The sequence below is a fragment of the Rhipicephalus microplus genome, chromosome X (assembly GCF_043290135.1).
Source record: "Rhipicephalus microplus isolate Deutch F79 chromosome X, USDA_Rmic, whole genome shotgun sequence".
Lineage (NCBI taxonomy): Eukaryota > Metazoa > Arthropoda > Arachnida > Ixodida > Ixodidae > Rhipicephalus > Rhipicephalus microplus.
The window spans coordinates 367,886,743-367,910,275 of record NC_134710.1 but is presented as its reverse complement, the minus strand read 5'-3'; the positions used below and the strand labels follow the sequence as shown (position 1 = coordinate 367,910,275).

Genomic DNA, 23,533 nt, shown 5'->3' with positions numbered 1-23,533 from the left:
TGCCTCTCTCGGGCATCGAGCTTCCTACAAAAATTACTACAGCTATACACGCTATAACGGTGATTGGTGCACGAGTTCATCTAGCATTCGTACAAGCGGCTATCATACCTCCGCGCCACGTCCGGCTTCTTTTTGTTTCTTTTTTGTCACGCTTTGATTTTTTTTCTCGCTCACTCAAATAGTTTTATAAAGGGATCAAGTGCACGTGGATGGCCATTGCGAATTCGTCGCATATAACGAAGCGCAGCCTATATCTTGTTGGAAGTGATCAAAGTCGTTCGACGGCGGAAGAACGAAGTTGTGGTCAATTCGGCAACTGAACGCGTCTGTTTCATGCCGCATGCGACTGAACCGCCTCAAAGTTCCGCAGACACTATGCCATGGAACCACAGCTTCCTTAGCCGTCTTTGTGGGGGAATTACATTTGCGGGGAATCAACAGTGCTGCACTCAACTGGCCGTCAATCCGTGCCCCACTCCTGCAGTGGGCGTTTGGGCAGGCGAGTATAAACGCTTTCGGAAGCGCGCACTCGGCCACTCACGGATGAACATGGGACGGGTGTGGATTGTGGGCGCACAGTGGTCGGGGGCTATTGTTTCTCCGCTGATCCGGTGGGGACAAAAGAACGAAGCCCTCCCTCCGCGACCCCCTTGGAAAGGCGTCCTCCTTAAACACTGCACAGCTTGTAGCGCGCGTGCTATCCACTGCCCACCCCCCTCAATATTTGTCAGGTTCAAGGCAGACAAATTTATACACGCCTAGGGATGCACTGACGTTGCCACTTAGCGCCCGCAGCAAGCTGTTTTTTTATCTGCTACTTAACATTTGTTTTGCTCTGGCTAGACTATGTCGTTAGGGCGACTATGGCTAGCATTACGCGTACATAGTGTCTTCCAAGTCTTCCATGTCCGTGGGTCATCCCCGGATCGTCATCGGGGATATAGCACACCTTCAGGCGGCACTGGAAGTAGCCAGGGGGTGGCACATTAGGCCCGTGCTCTCCCCCTCCCCCCCCCCCCCCTCACCGCCAGGTAGTTTTTCCAACATAGCATACAAAGCGACAAATGGCCATTCCAAAAATGGGACCCCCCCCCCCCCTCTCACGCCGAAAAAAAATTCTGCCTTCGCCCCTGACAGGCGGATAAGTGGCAAGTACAATTCTGTGGATGCTTTTGGGTCTTGATTTATACTGCGATTTTAAATTTCTAACGACTGAAAAAAAAAACTCCTTTCTGAATGTTACGAACTTCCCGATTTAACGAAATATTTCGGACGGCGTGAGTGTCGCCGGTTTGCTGCTCCTAAATGCGCGATACTAGTCGCGTGTATGCATACAACAGTGTCGAGAAAGATATATTTCTACGTTAGCTGATCCTCATTCTCGCTACGTTTTCACCTTAGTGTTATGGTTAATTTTTTTTTCTGAGCACGATACGTCCAATAAACAGTGAGAATTTTGTCTCTCGTCTTTTCAACGAGTTTATGAGCGCCGCCACTGTGTATTCTATACATGCATGTGGCAACGCCACACGTTTCATCTAAAATATATCAGCGTAAGTATATGTCAAAGATTACTAAAAAATAGCGGATTTGAGATAAAATGTCTGTTTTTCGTGACCAATTTTTGTAACAGGGACAAAAAGCGGCATCTGCCTGATAACCTCCAACATTATTGCACTCAAACTCTGCTGCGTGTTTCTTCTTGTGTTATTTCTTGCATTACGGAAGAGGCAAATTAGCGCAAAAGATAAAGCCAACTGATACAAGAGAGGAACGAAGGACAAGCGATAAATATTCTTTTGGGGGCAACCTTCACCTTATTTTTTTGCGCTGATGCAACCTTGACCTTTTTTTTTCGGTAATTCAACGCCAATTAGCCCAATAATTACTTCTTGTATATGCTGCCCTTCAAGATACCGGAACCCGCATATACAGACTTTATATCATGAGATTATTACGCATTACAAATGAGTACCATGACCCTCTCCGTGGCTGCAATTACCCTGTCGCGTGTATGAATGCTCAAGTCATGTTGGTCTGCAAAGTTCCCGGCCTCAGTGACTGACTGACAGTACATCTTTGTGCATGAAGTGCTCTCCTTTTCCTCTCTCTTTCTAATCCCCTTCCCTCCTATCCCCAGAGCAGGTTAGCAAACCGGACACACATCTGATTAACCTCCCTGCCTTTCCTCTTCTTGTTTCTTCCTACAAATGAGAATGACAGTGCTGGAACATCCACATGGCGACAAGCTTATTCCCGTACATAGTAGCTCGTGTAGGTTTACGCAGAGGCGTGTCATAGGATCTAGTGCTTTTAATATCCCACTTATACACGTTTAAGTCCAAGCCTTGCTGCAGAGTTCGAACTCGCATGGTTGAAGGAAAAAATAATTGGCCGAAAAAATTTTGTTCGTGAGGTTAGTTTTGCTAATTAACTTGTAGGTTGTGAGATGTGTCATTTTTGTGGCATTGATTGTTAGATTGTTAAAGAAAAAAAGAAATAACAACGTTACTCCCGCTTTAAATTATGCAGAGTTTACATGTCGCAGTTTGAACAAATCCAAAGATTAAATTCATAAACATCAGAACGATCGTGATGGGAGGCTCGGGGATTATGTTTCATGCAGCAGGGTAACTCCTGCGAATCATTAGGGTTTAGTCTAGCGCGGCAGTTAAGTAACTTAATTTTGCGAAATGTGTTTCGTTATATATGTTCATATTTGGAAAAAGTACAGAGACCTACGGCGTTGGGATATAACTATTATTAGCAGCCCCATTTTATGTCCACTGCAGGACGAAGGCCTCTCCCAATGGTCTCCAGTATATCCTAATCAGTGTGAGCTGATGTAATTTTATCCCCATTAAAGCTCGTCAATGCAATTTATTACATTAGAGAATTCCGGACACGTGAATATATTTGACTACCCGCATGTATGCACGCCACAAACTATTCCAACATACAATAACTGTACAGTTTATATAGTGAAACGAAGCCTCTGCAATGCGCGCGTGGCTTGCTATGTGGCCAGCAATCAAGTCTTACGGGAGAACAAGGCACGGAGCAGCTTTCATAACTTCCTTCGTCTCTCTTGAGATGTCGCCCCTCCGATTCCGGTGCGAAATGTGCGCATTCGGCCAGACCAGGCGCATTGTTTCAACCAGACGCCTGCATGGCGTTGTCGACCAAAAGGGATGTTTACGTCACAGACGCCTTTATTGTTTGCAACGTAATCAAGCTGATAAAAAAAACAGAGCTTGAAGTATGATACGCCCAGACGAAAAATGGCTAGTAATGACATCAGACCATTCAGGCGCGTCACGATTGTTTCGCTACTACTTGGGATTTAGTCAAGCGGGGACATTTGGCGGGGCGTACGCCGGATTGGTCCCGCTGCTGTCTGACGTTATGAAAGAATGTGAGTGGAAGAAGAGTGGGACAAAGTGCATTCTTCGTCTTTCGACTTTTCTCCGGCTGTCGCCTGGAGTGGCAGGCGGCGTTGCCAAAAAAAAAAAAAAGGAATGTCGCCGTGCCACGCGTCGACTTCACTTTGACCAACGTTGAGAAGGCTGTCGCTGTGAGTGAGTCGCGCTGCGTCGGCATGCATGCTACACAACTATATAGCAAAGCTGTTGGCCCATCGATGAACGTTTATAAACGGGCGATCCAAACGCGGTCGTCCCACGGATGCGTCCGATGAGTCACCGACGTTGCGACAGCTGTCCTTGTTGTGTTGCGTACGTCGTTGGAACGGAAACTGCCGACTGCGGTCTTATCCGCGATTGCCCTGCGAGTTCACTAGCGCTCACGCACCAACGCGAGATAGCCACCTTATTCTCGAACCGCGTAGTTTCTATCGTCAGAGACGTATACCGATATCTAATAAAACGACGGTAGCGGGCAGTCTGTCTGCCGCTCCATATACGCTTAACAATATAACAGGTTTCGTTACCTAACCGTATCGTATACCGTCAGTATCCACGCCACGTTGTGAGAGTTCCACGCTGCTATACGTGATAGTTGTTTTGACGTCCTCTGATGGGGCTCTAACAGAGGCTCTATACATCGAAATGCGTCCGTTGACAACCAGGTGGGCGTGTGAAAGTGAGGCGAACCGAAGGACAATCACTGCAAGAAGCAGTAGTGAAGAGACTATGGCAAGAGGACAAAGAAACGAAATGGGAGTGCCCTTGCGAAGCGCCTGATTTTGTTGTCCGTCTCCTCACGCTGCTAACAAGACATATCACCCCCACTCACTGCATAAGGCCTGCCGCGCGATTATAGCGCGGCATTTGGCGTCGAGAAAGATAGAAACGCTACAAGAGAGTCCCAAGGTTGAGATAAGCTGTTTCTCAGTCGACAGGAGCTCCAATTTGCCCAGTGATAAAAGGCGACTGCAGGTAACTCGCCGTTACCTCACTGCCGGCGGCGCACGCACTCGCTGTCACCTATAGCTCGCGTTACCCTTTACGTTGTCGGCATATGTTTCAGTTTAGTTTCAGTTTCAGTTTTATTGAGCATTTTCTTCACAGAGTTGCGAAAAAGAAAACGCAAGGATAAGAGCAAAAAGCTGCTATGTTAGCAGCTTGACGAGGCTCCTACCCCTTTTCACTTGGCATTACAAAAATCCGCAGAGCACAAAACATGAAAAAACAATTTGACGTCGATTTTCAAAACTTCAAGAAATTAGGAAATAAAAAGAAAATGCATCAAAATTACATCAGTTTCAGGTTTACATAAAATAAGCAAACCACAAAGAAAGAAAAACAACAAAAAACAAAGGAACACAGCGTGCGGTCAATCATGAAACAATGCACACGCTGCCGGTCAATCATGAAACAATGCACACGTTCGTCTAATAACGAACATAACGAACGTGAGTTCGTTATTAGACGAACACTAGTGTGGCCATCCCTGCACGTGAATGCACGAAGAGGTGCACTGCTTGGCGCGCGCCGTCCTTGCGCGGTCTTGTGGCGTCCGGATCATTGTTTGGCCACGGCGACAGGCTTTCACCGTGAGGCGTTGACCTTGCGCGCTATCCGCGAGCGTGCACAAGGGCAGAATGAAATTACCAGTGGTTAAGCCTCGCACGCCAAGCCGCCTACGCGGCGAAATAAACGGCAAAGGAAATGCGCATCGCCCTGACATACTGAACGTCTGCTTTATAGCTTTTGTTGATTTGTGGGGTTTAACGTCCCAAAACCACCATATGATTATGAGAGACGCTTTATAGCTTTTGTTAAAATCTTCTTTATATAGTTTCAAAATATCTATTTTGTCAGTTTGTATTATTTTTTCACCGAATCAGATGGTTTAGTGGCTAATGTGTTGCACTAATAAGCTCCACAAGTTCGGTTCCCGCTAATGGTGACAGCACTCTGGCTGGGACAAACGACACCAGTGTGTGCACTCCTACAAACTTAATTGATTGATTGATTGATTTGTGAGGTTTAACGTCCCAAAACCATTATTTGATTATGAGAGACGCCGTAGTGGAGGGTTGCAGAAATTTTGACCACCTGGGGTTCTTTAACGTGCACCCAAATGTGAGTACACGGGCCTACAACATTTCCGCCTCCATCGGAAATGCAGCCGCCACAGCCGGGAGTCCTACAAACTTAGGTTGGTCGGAATTATACCAAAGCATCCGCGTCCGGCGTGCCTTATAATCATATCGGGCTTCTGTCACGTAACACAAGGAAAAATTAAATTTTAACAGCGCTGCGCAACTACGACTTCGGCGACCAACTCTGGGCCGTCCAGCAGGCCCGCGAGGTGGCGCTGATACAGCTAGGGGTTTCGACGTCCCATCGTGGGAGAGACTTGAGCCCGGATGGCAGAAAACCCTCCTGTTCAATCTAATGAAGTTATAACCGACTAGCACGGAAGTGCTTTGTACCGGGGTTCACCAAAAGCTGTAGCACGTCAATGCCGTTGCGGAGGTGAACGTCAATAGAAGGGCATGTTCCAGCGAAGTGTGCGCACTTATTTATGCTCATACAAAATGTAAAAACTTCTCGATGGCCTTGACTCCCCCCCCCCCCCCCTCACAAATTACCCTCCTGGCTACGCCAACTGGTGGTCGGATATTTGGTGCCTAACAGTCTTTCGGGCGGGTTGCAGAGTGCGTCTGTTACATTTTTAAACGAAGAGACAGCTTATCAAGTAAAGCTTACGTGTCGAGGGGAAAATTAGGACTAACCAACAAATAGGAACAGCAGCGTTCACACGATTAGGTATTCTCGCTCATTATTTTTTTGCTACTTTTCTTTGCAAGAACCATGCTCGAACCAGCTCAGCGATAAGCTCTCGGATTTACAGCACGCATCAACAGAATAGGTTATGTGCGTAGTCGTTGTTGAGTGCCTGCAGATTAGCTTCTCTCAACTGAACCAAGGATCATGATGGGAATTGTAGCTGCTCTCTCTCGTCGGCCAGCAGCTCATTTCGGCCGCTGAGCCACTAGCGCAGCGAAAGTATACCTATAGCGTAGCTCTGCGCCATAATGAATGCACCACGGTGAAGCTTATTTGTCGGCCATCGAATTCGAGTAATCCAACGTTCCTCTTTCATAATTAAAGGCAAGCGCTATCACTTTAAAAATAATTTAAAAGGAAGCACCAACAAAGCCCCGCTCTCGAAGCGCGGACGCCTTATTCATCTTTGGTATGCACCCGACTTCGTCGAATACTGAAATCCATTGCGTGCGTAGGAGGCGTCATCCGATAAAGGCGGCGAAAAATTCGTGTTCAAACCGGCTCGAGTATACCCGTATCTGTAGAAATGGCACAATTCATTTCGAATGTTTTGAGGCCTATATATAGCTTTTGTAGCAATATCTTTTTTTTTATTTTTAGAGAGATTTTCTAGTCGAAATAAGAAAAAAAGCTGCGCTTTCTGTCAACCTACAATTTGAACTGAATTGAATTTTGACTGATGCAAAATGGGCTTACTCAGTACTAGGGAGACATCCCAATGATTTCCACTCAGTGGCCGCCTGACCTTGTTTCCGTGGGTATTTTTCAGCCAGTTTACTGACCGAACGACACAGACTGCTAATGATTCTCTCTCTCACTGTGTGTGTGATCGAGTTAGAACACTTACATATATGTCAATTTCATGTCGACGCAGATTGCGCACTGTCTGTACTTGGCAGTTGGATAATCACGTGATCATTTGCCTCGAGCAAAAGACTGCGTTCAGCATCTCAACTTTACTGCAGCCTTCTTTTTGTCGGTCGATTGTGCTTCACAAGATCCACCCCTGTCTATTCTGTTGAATCGAAACCACGACCACACGATTATCAGCGCAGCACCATAAAAGTACCGACAGCTGACTCGCCAAGTGGTTACGTTTTATCCCCAAAGTCGTTTATGTTCATTATTAGTCAAACCATGATTGATTGATAGGTCAGGTTTAACGTCCCCAAACCACCACATGGTTATAAGAGATGCCTTAGTGGAGGGCTCCGGAAACTTCGACCACTTGGGTTTTTTTAACGTGCGCCCAAATCTGAGCACACAGGCCTACAGCATTTTCGCCTCCATTAAAAAGGAAGCCGCCGCGGCCGGATTGTAGTAAAACCCTGTTTTCTCAGCGACAGAGCGAGAGAGAGAGAAACAAAGAAAGGATAATTTAGATTAGATTTGTGGGGTTTAACGTCCCAAAACCACCATATGATTATGAGAGACGCCGTAGTGGAGGGCTCCGGAAATTTCGACCACCTGGGGTTCTTTAACGTGCACCCAAATCTGAGTACACGGGCCTACAACATTTCCGCCTCCATCGGAAATGCAGCCGCCGCAGCCGGGATTTGAACCCGCGACCTGCGGGTCAGCAGCCGAGTACCTTAGCCACTAGACCACCGCGGCGGGGCGAAACAAAGAAAGGTAGTAGGTCAACCAGGCGCAAGGGCGCTTTGGTATACATGTACTGGGCGATGTGAAAAGGGGATGCCAGTCTCGTGGAAACGGCGATATTGCTCTGTATATGCATGGACGGGATAAAGTCCGCCACGAGGCATCAGTGCCGGTGCCCGGCTGCTTACCCGAAGGTCGCGGGTGCGATCCCGGTGGTCGCACTTTGATGTTTGATGAAGACAAAATCCCCGAAGCTCGTCTGTTGTGCGGTGCAGCGGTGCATGTTAGAGAAAACTCAGGTGGTCTAAATTTCAGGAGCTCTCCACAACGGCGTCTCTCATAATGTTATCGGGGGTTTTGGCACGTAAAAGCCCAGGTAGTAGAAGGACGGGATAGCATGACGTTTCTATGTCAATCCAGTTCCTTGTCGCGTATCATACATGTTCAGGACACCTCACCCTCGATGTCAATGAAACTATTTGGTCATGAACGGAGTTTGGTAAGGTTGGTATATTGAATAGAATGGCAGGAATCGCCGCATTGTACCAGACAAGCATTTAGTACGTGTATGCGATATTCTAAAACAATTAAGTGAAAAAAATAAATAAACGGAAATGACTAAACTACCATACCAGCGATTCGGGACATCGCTTTTAGTTCACCGTTTTTCGCACCGCGTGGCGCACTGACCTTCATCGTAAAATTATAATGTATATCACATCTGCAGACTTTTGCTGACGTTTTAAAACGATCAACGTTCACTTTCTCATCGATTTATACCGACAGGCGATTCTTTTACCCTTTAAGGCTGCTTTCTTGCACTATTCATTTGTGAAAGCTCTTCAGAAAAAAAAAAAAAATCCACCAGCGTAATCCCACGAAATCGCAAACCCGAAGAGAGGTTGTCCTACCGTATATGCCACTTGGGTGCAATTAGCGAATAACTTATCGTTGCGCTACAATTATCCTCTTAAAACATCGTCTTTTACATCTTCAATGAATACACAAAAATGGCTGAGAAAAAAATTCAGCTGGCCTGTTAATACCAATCGCGTTGTGCAGCATAAGGACGTTGCCAGCATTAAGTGTCTGAATCTGAAGCGCAATTAGCGAAGAATAAGGCATCGCTCAGTAAGAAATTTTTGAAGGAACACTCCCCATAGTGTTACGCCCAGCGCTTCCCCTTGGGGTCGGCTTTGCCGCACTAGATGACGTCCCAGATTGCTGGACATGAGTGTTTGCAAGCTCGAGTTAGTGATCAGCTGCTTCATTAAAAAAAAGTTGGGGGACCTTAAATAATAATAATTGTAGCGGTTAACGTCCCAAAACCGCGAATTGGTTATGAGGGGCACCGTAGTAAATCGTTCCAGAAATTTCAACCAATTAGTGTTATGATATTTTTTAATAAAGAAAAATAACACGAAAACAAATATACAGCTTAATGCTGAGCGCACGTGCGTAATTGCTCCCCTACGTTGAGTTATTGGCGCGTGGCGCATTCTCGCATAATTAAGAATCGGGTTCGCTTATATGTCGAGGACGTTATTCGCCGATTTTATTGAGCCTTATATAATGCCCCTGATGCTAACAAAGCCACCAATACGCGCGAGAATGTGTTATATATATATCATATACATTTTAATTTTAGTCTCTCATAGAAATTTCTCTATTTGCGTTCAATTTAGAAAGGATCTTTTTTTTTTTTTTTTAGAAACGCCAGGTGGGAGGAAGGAGAACTAACGTTTACGATACCGTGGCTCAGTAACGAAATCTTTCAAACTGTTAACGATGTTTAGGGTGGATTTAGGGTGGATGTTTAAGCTCCCACCAAAAATTATTTTCGGTGCAAGGGGGTTTAAATATTCTTGGACTATGTTTGTATATGCGTTTGCACGTGTTCATGTATGCAAAGACACATAGGCGTGTGCAGGATTCTCCTTCTGGAGGGTCTAAGGCAGCGGTGGATTTAGCCACGCATTTTAGGTGAAGGGGGAGGGCGGTGGCGGTCGCCTAAAGTAAAACCGGAGAGGGGAGCTTTTGTTTTTAATAGCAGAAAAACCCCTTCGCAGCATTAATACTGTTAATGTGTGCCTACATTGGTTTCATTAATTTGTCATAATCGATAATAGGAGGGGGACTGCGAGCACTGAATCGAGGGGGGGAGTGCTGACAGAGAGTTTGGGGGGGGGGTGTGATCGCCCCTAACGCCCCCCTCTGGATCCGCCACTGGTCAAAGGCTATGTATAGAACTAAACTTTGCCCCCTCCCCCCCGAGATGCAGTGCCCCCACCCTCTTCGTCAATGCATAGCGCTGACTTTGTCCTCCCTCCCCCTTTTAGGTGACCAAAAGGAGTGGCCGACCCCCTGCCCCCCCCCCCCTTCCCCGTGCGCACTCCTATGCAAACACATGCAAAATTGATATTCCAGTGGGGGTCTCTACATGGTTGCACCAATAGACGGAGCCGTGTGGTTTCATTCATCTGGTCCTCACGCAAGGAGACCTCGCAAGACTCTGTGGGCGCACGTTGTCGTACGCGCGCTTCCTTAATTATACCGATTATGTAACGATGCCTACAACACGAATAAGAAAGCTTAATTGGCGACCACATGAGGGGTGCCGTATGTTAACTGCACCGGAAAAAGGAATGAACGTTGTATAAAGAACCATGACGTCACAGTTTGGCCGTCCGCCCATGTTGTAGAGCTTATATAATTCACGAGGAATTTGGGCTGGCGCCAGGATAAAGCGATTGAATTGAATGAAGTACATATACACATAAGCGGAAGAATGTGTGACCGACAACGCGCGCCTGCCCGCGCGAAGCAGACAATGACCTTCGCACGTGACAGGCGTGCAAACATGGTACCATCATCTATTTCTGCGGGCACGTGTTAAAGCTCCCACCAAAAAGGTGCCATGAGCGGTGGTACCAGGATGTCCTTATAGCCGCGAGCGCCGACACACAACTCCACCATGTCTCTAGGTTTCCGCGCACCGAGCCCTATTCGCTAGCCTAGGGATTTCCGAGGACTGAAGCGTGCACGTGTATGAAACAGTGCAGTGGCGCCATCTTTTGAAAACTTTCGCCGCCTCTACATTTGGCGTCGGCTCTAGAAACCTGTTTTTGCGGTCGGTTAGTGTGCGTTGGCGTGAGTGCGTGCGTGTCAGTGGTGCCAAACAGCCGAACTTAGTCGCCCTGGTCACGTGTGAGAGAGCCCCGGGGACTGGGCAGGCTAGTAGGGCTTTCGGCGTGCAGACCGGAAGCCTCCCTTTCTCTTTCAACAGGTGTTGAGCGGCTGCTCGATGTTCCATCAGAGGAGCCGTTCGGGTTGCGTCGGACGTCTTTCGGACGCTCCGCGCCGAGCCCACACGTGTCACTACGGTCACTTGTTATCCGCAACCTACACGTAGTGCACTAATACGCGCGTTCTATACTCATAAAACTAATGGAAACAAACACAGGCGCGACGCCGACCTCCTCCTTGCGTTTAGCGGGTGAAGAGTCCATAGACAGCTGTACGAGCACAACTGGTTTTTACAGCGCAGTCGCTTTGTCTGCAGTGCATCGTCGTCTTCCTGTATTGCATAGTAGGAAAGGACGATAACAGAGGTGCGCCACGCCTCCTCTCTCGGGTCCGTCCGGAGGGGTCAAAGCGGTCAAGGCGTTTACCCAGGGTTCTCAGTGTTGCGTACACATGTGTGTGCACGCGAGTTGCCAAACATGACGCGCTGCTCTTGGCGCGGGGAGGGACCGTCCATGTGCGAGTCACGCCTCTTCGCGCGTTGGCCGCTGTGCGAACGCACAGCTTGGGAGCGTTGACTCGTCGACGCCTTCCGCTATGCTAGACTTTTGCTGCTGGGAACAATAGTAACGCGCGACAAGACTTATTTCGGCTCAGGCAAGTTTCGGCTCGTCGTCGCTAAAGACCCCTTGATAGAAGCGTCTTCAGTCATGGCGAATGATATGGAAGAATTCTCTTGCACCGCACCCAAAACCGAGAGAGAAGAGGAGGGGGAAAGAAAATAAGCTTAATGAGATGTACACCCGATTAGCTCCACTGCAACAGGGAACGGGACTAAAATTGGGAAAGGAAAGCAAATATAGAAAAAAAAAACGCTACATAGTCTCGCTGCGCGTCTTCGCCATGGGATGCCGAAATTGATTTGATTGATATGTGGGGTTTAACGTCCCAAAACCACCATCTGATTATGAGAGACGCCGTAGTGGAGGGCTCCGGAAATTTTGACCACCTGGGGTTCTTTAACGTGCACCCAAATCTGAGCACACGGGCCTACAACATTTCCGCCTCCATCGGAAATGCAGTCGCCGCAGCCGGGATTTGAACCCGCGACCTGCGGGTCAGCAGCCGAGTACCTTAGCCACTAGACCACCGCGACGGGGCATGGGATGCCGAAATCAGAATTGTGGATAAATCGCCTGAGTGCATCGAACTCTGCTTGCGAAATTTCAGAGAAGCCTGCGTTTGGTTCCGTACGAACTCCTCGAGGGCCTGCTATACGTGTCCCGTGAAATTCTTTGCAGTTCACCCGAAGTATACCAGAGTCGATGTGGAGAGAAGTGCATTGGACTTGCAATTAAGTTTCAGTGTCATGCAGTAAAATACGCCTCTGGGTAAACGAGATTACGAAGGAGTCGTTTTTTAAACAGTCTCTTCTGTGGTCTCTTCTGTGGTCACAGTCTCTTCTGTGGTCACAGATGAACGTGTTTCCGGGCTTAGCATGCGAAAACTGTACCTGCCCATGGTATCAGTTTTATTGCTGCGCTGCCAAGCTTATTCGTCAACCGGAAAGGCACGTGAATGCACCGCTAGAACTCGGCGGGTTATCATTTACCGGAGGTTTAGAGAACCCGTAGTATATAACAATATATTACGAACCGATTATACGTTTCTCACAACGTCACGACCGTCCCAGATCTCTACATAACTGTCGATTCTCTTGTGGATCCAGACCGCAGCGTTGGTGTAGCGCGGTTAGTAAGGTGCTCGGCTGCTGACCTGAAGATCACGTGTTCGATGCCAGCCGCGGTGGTCGCATTATACGAGGCGAAATGCTAGAAACCTCACTAGATGGTCTAAACTTCCGGAGTCCTCCACAGTGACGTTTCTCATAATCCTATCGGGGTCTAGGGATGTAAAGCCTCAGCCATTATTAAAAATTCAGCCACAACTACCCATCTTGGATTGTCCTTTATTTACAAGACGCAGGCTTTAATCTTTGGTAGTTGGTCTTTCCGCATAGAACAGCCGAAATCTTGAGAAAACTAGGCGTAAATATTGTTCTTTTGTTAATTTTATTTAGAATAAGGTGGCCTAAGGAGACCTGCAATTAAAAAGCTAAATTATTTTCTCATTATAACAATACTCGTTGGGCACGAAGGTGCAATGCAGTCACACTCCGTGGGGGGGGGGGGGGGGGCTCCGGATGGATGTTGGCCACCTATGTCACTGTACAATATTGTGCTATTTTTTTTTCACACTCTATTTAACAGAGTATCGCACATTTTATATTTAGAGCACTTAACGTGCATATCTGAGAACAGTGTCATGTTTCAGTAAATTGCACTCTTGGGTTTATAAGATCTAGGGCACTTTTGTATTCGCGCTTACTTCTCGAGGGTCTGGTTTTTTATTCCCCTTAATCACACGTCTGTACAAATCATTCTTGAAGTGTTTCTAGCGCTAAGTGAAGACAAGCATCAGCGAAGCACTGGTCAGAGAAAGCGACTCAGGAAAACAAAGAGCAGCTATGTCTGTCGAGCTCCAGTACGAGGGTGGCGTTCACTTCACGGCATTATGGTTTGTATTTGACGTGGCCTCATTGCCTATCTCGACCTATCTCAATGAGGCAACGTCTAATAGAAACCACCTTGCCGCGAAGCGAACGCCGCCCTCGTACTGGAACTCCTTCTCGATTTACGCTATTGAAAACTGTGTGAAGTTGCCCGCTGCTTGCTCAGACTCGGTCATATAGCATACCCGCTACGTGTCCTTACGACCGAAGCTGGCGACTGAACGACGCACGCCAATCCGTCGCCGCTGTTTGCCCTTCAATGCGCTCGTGACTGAGCTTTGCCGTGACCGCGCGCCAGGCGGGTCTATAGGTTACACACAAAACAGTAGCCATTGTTCGGTTCTTCTCTTAATTTAGATGTTCGATCCTTCGGGGACGCGGTCGCTCTCATAGCGGCGCCGGTCGAAGAGCGTGACACCACGAGCAAACACAGAGGCGCAACGCTATTCGACCGGCTTTCTCGCGCGTGCTGTATACAGGTGTCCACAGGTGTAGCATCTCGTGCTTGACGTTCGGCTTTTCGTTCTCGTTTACCCAGGGACGCAGCGACGACACTCCGCCCGCCAGCGAGCCAGCCGTTGCCGCCCGGTGGTGGCGACGGCAGCCACTTGACCGAGCGTGTGAACGGACCTCTTTCCTGGACGCGCGCCCGGAGCCATGAACGGCTCAAGGCCCCGACCGGCACAGCGGCTGCAACAGAAGAGACGGCGAGCACGAGGCGCGACCGCCAGCCGCCACAACTACGTGCCAACGAGCCGCTACTTTCCTGGTGACTAGATCGCGCCCCGGATTCACGCCTGGGCCCACCTACTCACACGACTCGCTGTTCCTGACAGACAAGAACAGGGTGCCTAGTGCAGCCGCGGAGTCGTCCGCTACCGCGTCCTTCGCCGATCGAGAGTGGTGCCATGTGATTCACTCTCTCTGCGTCTGTCCCATTCAAGCCGTCGCCTCCTCCTTCTCTGTGCGCGAGTACTAGTCGTGACTTGCTTGAGCCTAGCTGCTGCGACCAAGCTGTTTGTGTGCCCTGGTAGTACCGTGGCGTCGGTCGCGGTTACTGGTGCGTTCGTGAACGAAGGCAGAGTGTTGAGGCCTGCTTTTATTCGTTGGCTTGTCAGTGGAATGAACTCCTAATGTGAAGAGCTTTAGTATTTCTGTCTTCTTCAAAACCTTCCACTGCTATCTTGCTATTGACTTTCTCGTACCTTCCTGCAGGTTGACTCAGCAGAACGAGAAACGCAATAAAAAAGTATTATGCGAGCACTCTCGGTTCGCTTGCATTTTCTTCTTTAGCTTTTTGATGAATGTGTACTCTTGCGTGCGTCTCAAATTGTCCTGGTGCAACTGGCTCTGCGCATCAGCATCTTCACTGATCTCGTTGTGCCTTCGCAAGTGAATTCCAGCGTCCCGATTGCGATACTACGACGAATACTCGACCGAACGAAAAAAGACTTGTCGCACTCTTCGACAGAGAGCCCGCAACAACCTGTTGGCCTCCCCCTCTGTGTGTGCGTGGACGTGTGGCCGTGTGTCGAACGTATAGTTCGGTGTCTACTCAGCGTTCAGAGAGGGTAGCCCTAATAAGCTGCATGGCCGGCTACAACCAACGGGAGTTCATCCAGGCTCTCATCAAGAGCCCTGAGGAGAGGACGCCCCAGGTAAGCTATTCGGGCTGTGGCTTTCATTAAACTAAGTTTTCTCGTGACTTCAATCAATTATTAAATCAAACAAATTTTATTTTGCCAATAATTATAGCGTCAGCAACATAACCAACGCGAGGAAAAGAGCAAAGAGCTGCTATCTCGCAGCTTTTTGGTGTCAACAAACAATTTTTGGCTCGTCATTTATAAGGGTATAGCGCACCACGACAAGGACAGAGAAAGAGAGACGCACGCACACAGAGTGCTAACTTGCGACTATTGTTTTATTAGCGATCACACATGCTATATAAAACAATAGTTGCAAGTTAGCGCTGTGTGTGTGTGTGCGTCTCTCTTTTTGTGTCCTTGTCGTGGTGCGCTATACCCTTATGAATTATGAACCCCAACCAACTATAGCCCGGCAACTTGTCTTAGCAATTTTTGGCTGCTGTTGAATGTGGCACCAATGTTTCAGCTCAGATGTCTTTTGTTTTGTTTTTCTGCTTTAGCTTTCATCGCGGTTAACTTATCGTACTTACTCTTTTACTCGTGTTTGAGCAGCGGCTAATTCATTCAATGAATTAGCAGCGGCTAATTCATTGAATATATTCGCATTAGGGACTTACCTTACGGATCAAATAAGGAATATTTCGGACTATCGGACCTCCTTTATTGGTCCCATCACCACTAAAACATCTCTTGCTTGAAATATCTCTAAGACTAAGTCAATCAATCATATACTTAAGGCAAGTGTCGGATGCGTCGATCCAGCCTACTCCAAGACGAGTGTCGACAAGGCGACTTGCCCTACCGCGGTGGTCTAGTGGCAAAGGTACTCGGCTGCTGACCCGCAGGTCACGAGATCCAATCCCGGCTGCGGCGGTTGCATTTCCGATGGAGGCGAAAACGGTGCAGGCCCGTGTGCTCTAATTTTGGTGCACGTTAAAGAACCGCTGGTGGTCAAAATTTCCGGAGTCCTCCACTATGGTGTCTCTCACAATAATAGGGTGGTTTTGGGACGTTAAAGCCACATATCAGACATCAACAACGCGACTTGATTTCGCCCTGAGAAAGACATGTACAGCAGCAGAAACGTTGGCACTGTTCTAAGACATGTCTCATTCGACAACTGTCGATCCCTTGAAAACTTAATCTTACTGTGGCCCATCTATCCCGTCAAGCCGTCAAATTACGTTGGCGTTTGAGTAACGTTTCGTACCACTTGACATTATGTTGCTTCCCGCACTTTGCAGTGCATTCTCATATCACTGATTTACTGTATCAGCAGAAGCCAAGTTAACTCCCTGCTTACAAACCACACCCCATTTCTTTTCTTTCCTCCTTCGTTTCTAGAAAAAAAAAAAAATAAAAAGGCTCCGCCACGTAATTTTGTTGGCTCTGTGTCACTACACAACTGCCGTAAGGTGAAGCAAGCTTTGAGTTCATGCTTTTGTCGAGTTGGTCACCGCTCGCCGCTTTTGAACAAGTGACTGTTTTTTTTTTCTTGTGTTGCACCTTCCATGGTTTCGTTTTCTTGAAATTGTAAGAAAAATACCGGTTGTATTTTTGTTTGTTTTTACATTTCCTCCGTATTGCCTGTACTTCGAAATTCAAGGATTGTTGTTTCACTTTCTCGACTTAGCGCAGGAACAGCGGTATGACACATGATTTATCCTCAATAAGAGAGGAGCAAAACGAAATGATGGGCAGAATCTGATGGTTCGGTCAAGATTACAGAAGCGAGAGTAGTAGGAAAGGATGTAAAACGGTTATATTCATTTGTTAACATATACCAGACGTATTGCTCGGTGTGGTTAAATTTCCGCAATAAAAGCTCGCGAACTCCCTGTTCAGTCATGTTTCCGTCGAACCCACAGCTTGATGCCAACAGGAGCTTTGTGGCGATTATTACTTACATTCTGCGCACATGCGACTTTTGACGAAGGCCGCGTTAAAAGGAAGAGAATTTATGAGCGTTCCGATTTCCCGAAACTCATGAGCCAGGTACATCCGATACGCGTTGGCTCATACTTCGTCTCTTCATACGCGCTTTAGCTGCTGCGACGTGGCTTCCAGGAGCTCGACGTTCCCATCAGCCTCATCCATTACTAGGGGCCTGTCCTGGGAACCTCTGATCACACGGATGACCTGTTTTGTTGCCGGCAACCTTTCAGCGGGTGTCGCATATATCGTAATTGCGTCCACCGTATCGACCAGGGTGTTGTCCCTGTCTATCTTTGCCAAAGAGGCCCGGAGCATCGCCTGTATCATGTTGGTTGTTCCTGGCCTATCCGCAAAGGTCGCAACCGGTCGGATGGTGAAAAGGCATGTCAGGTTTAAGGATGCAGCATTACCTGCAGCATTATTTGTCACTATTCGGAGCTTAGTGAATTATTTTTTCAGTGTTCCTTTTTGTCGCTTTCTTTTAATTAACTACTTGTTTTCTCGGCAAAGAGATGTCGCCTTTTGTTTTGACGATTTTCGCTCGAGTGTGTAGTGCGTAAACCAAAAATTTTTCACTCTATCATGGGCCATGAAGCTATCTTTTCTAAAATTTTAGTCATTACTTTTTTTTTCTTGACACTACCAAGCTCTTCACTTTAATTTTTTTCGGGAAAAAAGAATTATATGCAACCTACAAAACTGTATGTATATTGTTACACGACATTGGGAACATTAGGAATATATATATAGTAAGGAAAAAGTACTCGCATAATAATCAAAATGTCAATGGGGCATATGTGCGCATGCTGAACCCACACCTGTTTGAGCAACTTTCAGCAACGTCCTAATTGCGAGCTGATTTTTTCCTGTTAATAAAAAAAGCCCGTGAAGTATGAAATATAACGTAATACCGCCCTCCCACCCGTAAAAGAAAGCAGCGCCCTCAAATAACCTTACTGAAAGCAACCGTTCTGCCTCTTTCTCGTTGCCAGAGACAGCGTTCCGCACATTGGCTAGGGTCGGGCGCCAACATTATGTGTCGCGATCTTGGAGGGATTCCTGCCGCTTCATTGTATGTCGCTATCAGTATCTATATGTCACGGCCAACTGTTTTCATTGATAACGTCACCGGAACTCTGTCTTGATTACATCCTGACGGCCTATAAGACCACAGCGGTGCGTTTCTTCTGACGAAAAGGGGCAGATAGCACAATCCGTATTTTTTTTTCACATTTTTTTTTCATTGATACTGGCCATCTCAAAGTGAATCTCTTTGAGGGCACTGCTTACTCTTGCGTGTAGCAGTCTAGTCACGTGTGATTTTTCATATTTCGTGGGCTTTCTTTATTCACAGAAAAAAAAAATGGTCACGCAATTAGTTCGTTGCTGAAAGTAGCACAGACAGATGTCGTCGAAACATGCGCACATAAGACCCATTAACATTTTGATGATTAGGCGAGTACTTTTTGAGTTACAAGTATGATTATGACTAATTATTTAAATAAAATAATGGAAAAAATAGTAGTGACTACTACAACATACTGGGGAAAAAATATGTCCTAGCTTTGCTTCACATAACTCCAAACGTATACACTACCACGGCGGTAACGTTCTATAAGCATCTTTATAATGCAAGTACCATTCTGGCTGACTTTCCATTTTCACGTATATTTGTCTTAGCTGTGTAGCGCTCAACCATGCCCCCAATACGGCAGGCAGAATAGATAGCGCCCTTTTTCTCTTCCTCTTTCTCCAAACCACTCTATTGCTCTCTCTCTCCTAATTGAAGGAAATGTTGAGAAAATTATTGGCTATTCGTTTCTGTGCAGCATGCGCGCACGCTAGCAGGGCACGGCAGAGCTTAGTATAGCAATGTATTAGGAAAAGGCGGTGATGGTGAAGAGGGGAAAAAAGAGAGGAGAACAAGCATATAAAGACACAGAGAGAGAGAGAGAAATGTGTAAGGAAAGAGAAAAAAAGTAGAGTGAAGAAGACAGAAAAGCAGAGAGAAAAAAAAAATAAATGTTGGCCGACTGCAAACAGAAGACTTCACTAAGTCGCAAATGTGTTTCTTGGACATTTTTTTCTTCACACTGAAATATTCCACCAGTGCTCAATTAACTTCAAAGTATTTTTCTTTTCAATGTGGTTTCCTGTGAAAGAAGTTTATTCATATAGGTGCATAGGTGAAAATTTCTATTTGAATTTTGAAGGGCAGTATCTTGACGGTGCCTGTGAAGACCGACTTGGAAAGTGCCACCTGTGTGAGGCGACTTGAAATTGATGAGCTGCTTTTAGACGTACTTGTGTTATGACCAGTGGTCTCTAAGAAGTTCGACTTGAAGCGTTTAGTTGTATTCCTCTCACATATATTCGTATAACCTGCTGTCGGCGATGTTAAATTCGCATGATATATGTAGCTTGATTTTACCTTCAATTTGCTTAATTTATGTAGCTCAAGGACTGACCAACACTATACATTAACACAAAGAAGTCAAATGTAACGGTCATATAACGACACGTTTCAATTTTCGATATGTAACTGGAAGGAGTTCCTTTCGCTTTAAAGGAACTTGTGACGGGAACTAGTTCCAACATTTAGAAGGAACTCGCTCGCATTGTAGAGGAACGTGTACAACAATGATAAAGGCTACCGTTACTCCCGCCCTTCCCGCCACTTTCTTCAAGTTGTGCGAAACGGAATGTACGTATGGATTGGCGGAGACATTCCTTGCGCTTCATTCTTATACTGTTGCACGGTTACGCGGTTGGCGTTAGTACCTTGGTTTTTCAACGTGAGCATTTTCGTCTGCAACACTATGCATAGAATTTCTCTCGAATACTCCGCTAGATTACGAACCTGCTCATCTAACCTGGTCATGCTGATTGATTGATATGTGGGGGTTAACGTCCCAAAACCACCATATGATTATGAGAGACGCCGTAATGGAGGGCTGCGGAAATTTAGACCACCTGGGGTTCTTCAACGTGCCCTCAAATCTCAGCACAACCAATAGTCATGCTGTGTGCATAGGTTCATCATATATAGATCTGATATTGAGTGAGATCTTTTTTTTTTTTTAGCGAAACAAGACATACTCTTGCAGCAGCGCCTGAAATGTGCACTCACGCAAGGTTCACTCGTTTTTATATTTGTGAATGACCTTTTAATTGTTCTAGAATGTGACAAGGAAGACTTGCAAAAGCAATCTTCCGATATACTTGTACTTTTTCGTCAGTGCTTCGCACCTTTTGTTGTGACTCACGAGCTTCCAGTTTCCTTAATTTGGGATTTCGTGTTCCATCTGAACACGTCTGCTGGGAATTCCAGCCAAAAGCAATTCTGTCTACAGTGTTGCAAAAAAAAAAAATGCTCACGGCGAAAAACCAAGGCGCTAACGCCAACCGCGCAACCATGCAACAGTGCGAGAATGCAGTGCAAAGAGTATCCCCGCCCATTCATATGTGCATTCTATTTTGCACAGCTTGAAGAAAGTGGCGGAAAGGGCGGGAATAAAGGCAGCGTTTACTGCACCTGACCAGGTGGCGAAAATGTGTCGGGCCGTTAACGAAGAAAGTAGGAGATCTGTGTGCGTTAAGAAGCATCGCGACATATACAGTGCACCAAAAATGTGTTTTACGCAATCATTTTGTCTTGCGGTGTGGCATACGTATAGGCCAAGCAGGAAAATACCTAAATGATAGATTAAAACAGAGCACAAATACAACACAACGAAAGGGCTGTCAGGGCTTCTAGGTGTCCATTGTAGGGACTGCGGCTGTGTACGTCGATTTGAAAACACTAGTGCCATGTACAAATCAGTGCACCTATTAACAAGGGTTGTTGAAGCTCTATATAGTGATAGAAAAAAAAGCTCAGGTATATTTGTGTGAGCATCTTATATGCTTTCGCAAAAGAATGTCAGATTTCTCGCAGGAACTGTTTTGCATCCGCTGTACGAGTGACCACGTGATGCACTGTCACATCTTTTGTGACCTTCTTTCGTCTGTTCATTCATGCGTGTGTTCATTCATTTATTCTGCGCAAGTATAACTTTCATTCGTTCATTCGTTCATGTGTATTCATTCATGTGTGTGTTCATTCATTTATTCTGCGCAAGTATAACTTACAGTTGTTAGCGCGCCTTGTGTATCTTCCTCCTCGTCTGGTCCGTTGATTTCTCTGGCGCTGTTTTAGTATAGTAGTATGTGTATTTCTACGTTCCAAAACCACAATGTTATTATGAAAAACACCGTAGTAGTGCGGTCTGCGTATTCCGACCATCTGACGTTCTTCAAGGTGCACTGACACCGCGTGCAAAGCACAGGGGCCTCTATAGCATTTCGCCTCTATCGAAATTCGTCCGGGATTAGAACCCACCAACTCCGGGTTAGCAGCCGAGCACCCTAGCCACTGATACACCAAGGTGGACCTCTGAGCACTTGTTTGCTGCTACTTTTTGAATTTCGAACCTCGGTGGGCAAGCCAGTTATTTCTTCGTTATAGCCCGTGCCCCAGCGGTGTTCGTGTTTTCAATTTTCGTTATCAAAATAATAAGGGTCGTTGAAGTATATCGTTTCCAACTAGAGTTCGTGTTTAATTCGCTATAACTATCCACTATGATAGCCTATAGTCGCTAAGGCACTCGGCTGCTACCCCGCAGGTCACGAGGTCGAATCCCGGCCACGGTGGCTGCATTTTCGATGTATGTGGAAATGCTTGAGGTCTGTGCGCCTAGCTTTAGGTGTACGTGAAGGAACGCCAGGTGGTCGAAATTTCTAGAGTACGGTGTCTCTCATAATCATATGGTGGTTTTACACCAACTGATACAACTGATAATTCTACATATCGCTCTAAATAAACGTGGCGTGAAAACACCGACACAAGGGAAAGGTCACGATGCCACAAGCGTCGAGGAACAAGTGTTCGTTACAACGAGGTCCAACTGTGTTGCGCATTCGTTGTGTTGCCGCAGCTTATACTAAGCAATAAACGCACTGTAGCTTGCCATCGCATTGTATTAATCTTATGCCACGGCAGAATAGCCGAACGTGTCGTGACCAGTGGGTGCGTATATGCCAAGTTCATATCGACCTTTATTGCAACTTTCGCGCGCAACAGCGCAGTCTGGTTTATTTGCCAACCAATGTTTATGTTTTGCTTGCCAGGACCTGAAGCTCATCTACTCATACATGCACGTCCTGGAGGCGGTCTCCTCGCTCAAGGAGGCCAACATCCGCGCTCTCTGCAAGACAGTGCGCTACGAGCGACACGATGCCAACGACATACTCTACTGGTGAGACGGATTCCTGCTCTTTTCATTCTTTATTTCGTAGACTTCTCAGAAGTATTCAGCATAAACCTAATGAGCGCGAGCACCGGTTGGAATAACTTGCGCCTTGGGATCTTGACGAGTAAATCGATAACCGATTTCCTGCAAACGTATCGGGACATAGGGTCGTTTGAAGCGGCCAATGTTATGCGCGCAGGCGTTCTTTTTCTCATCGCGACATCGTTGAGGCATCCACCGAGAGCCGAAGATTAGCCAGCGAATGAGGTAGCGGGGGGGGGGGGGGGATCTGTACGCTCTCGCCTTCTAATCTTGAAGTAGAACTTTCAAGCGCAAGAGTCCTCCAAGGCTCTCGTTAACGTTTTCTTTCTTTTTTCCAAGTTGGTCATAATAATGAGCATGCGGATGTGATAAACTTCATTTTAGTTGCTCGCCAGTCGTTAATTATATTAAGTATGTAATGTAGTAAGCGTCGGCGTCGCTGTACTATGGGTTGTCCATTCCTCTCGGATCGCAGTGTATGTTTTCAGAGCGTCAATAGAAATAATCGAGTATTACAGTAAGTAAGACATGATTACGGAGGTACTATTTCGGAAATCGTCATAACATCGTGCCAAGAAATATTTTACTTTAAAAAAATGCTGTAAATGTCGTGGCCAACCGTGAACTGCGATGGGTGACCCCGAAGCCCCGCCGTGGTGGTCAAGTGGCTAAGGTACTCGCTGCAGACCCACAGGTCGTGGGATCGAATCCCGGCTGCGGCGGCTGCATTTCCGATGGAGGTGGAAATGTCGTAGGCCCGTGTGCTCAGATTTGGGTGTACGTTAAAGAACCCCAGGTGGTGGAAATTCCCGGAGCCCTCAACTACGGCGTCCCTCATAATCATATGGTGGTTTTGGGACGTTAAACCCCACATGTCATCATTGAATCAACCAACGCTAAACAATGGCTGGTAAGAGCTGCTTCTTCGGTTGGTTTATGGTA

At 46.7% G+C, this 23,533-nt stretch overlaps 2 protein-coding genes across 6 annotated transcripts in view; one reads left to right on the top strand and one right to left on the bottom strand.

Moving 5' to 3' along the window:
* Positions 1–23,533, top strand: part of LOC119161094 (rap guanine nucleotide exchange factor 2) — a 720,936-nt gene that overhangs the window by 90,439 nt on the left and 606,964 nt on the right. For 3 of the 4 annotated variants that reach the window (XM_075879936.1, XM_075879935.1, XM_075879938.1), the window contains exons 2-3: positions 14,213–15,332; positions 22,428–22,555. In XM_075879936.1, the coding sequence (XP_075736051.1) occupies positions 15,264–15,332; positions 22,428–22,555 (197 nt within the window). In that variant the 5' untranslated portion in view covers positions 14,213–15,263. Of the gene's footprint in view, positions 1–14,179; positions 15,333–22,427; positions 22,556–23,533 lie in introns of those variants that run through there. The other variant, XM_037413427.2, reaches the window with a different exon arrangement.
* Positions 1–23,533, bottom strand: part of LOC119161093 (presequence protease, mitochondrial) — a 271,037-nt gene that overhangs the window by 241,267 nt on the left and 6,237 nt on the right. The gene's annotated exons all lie outside the window — the stretch shown is intronic.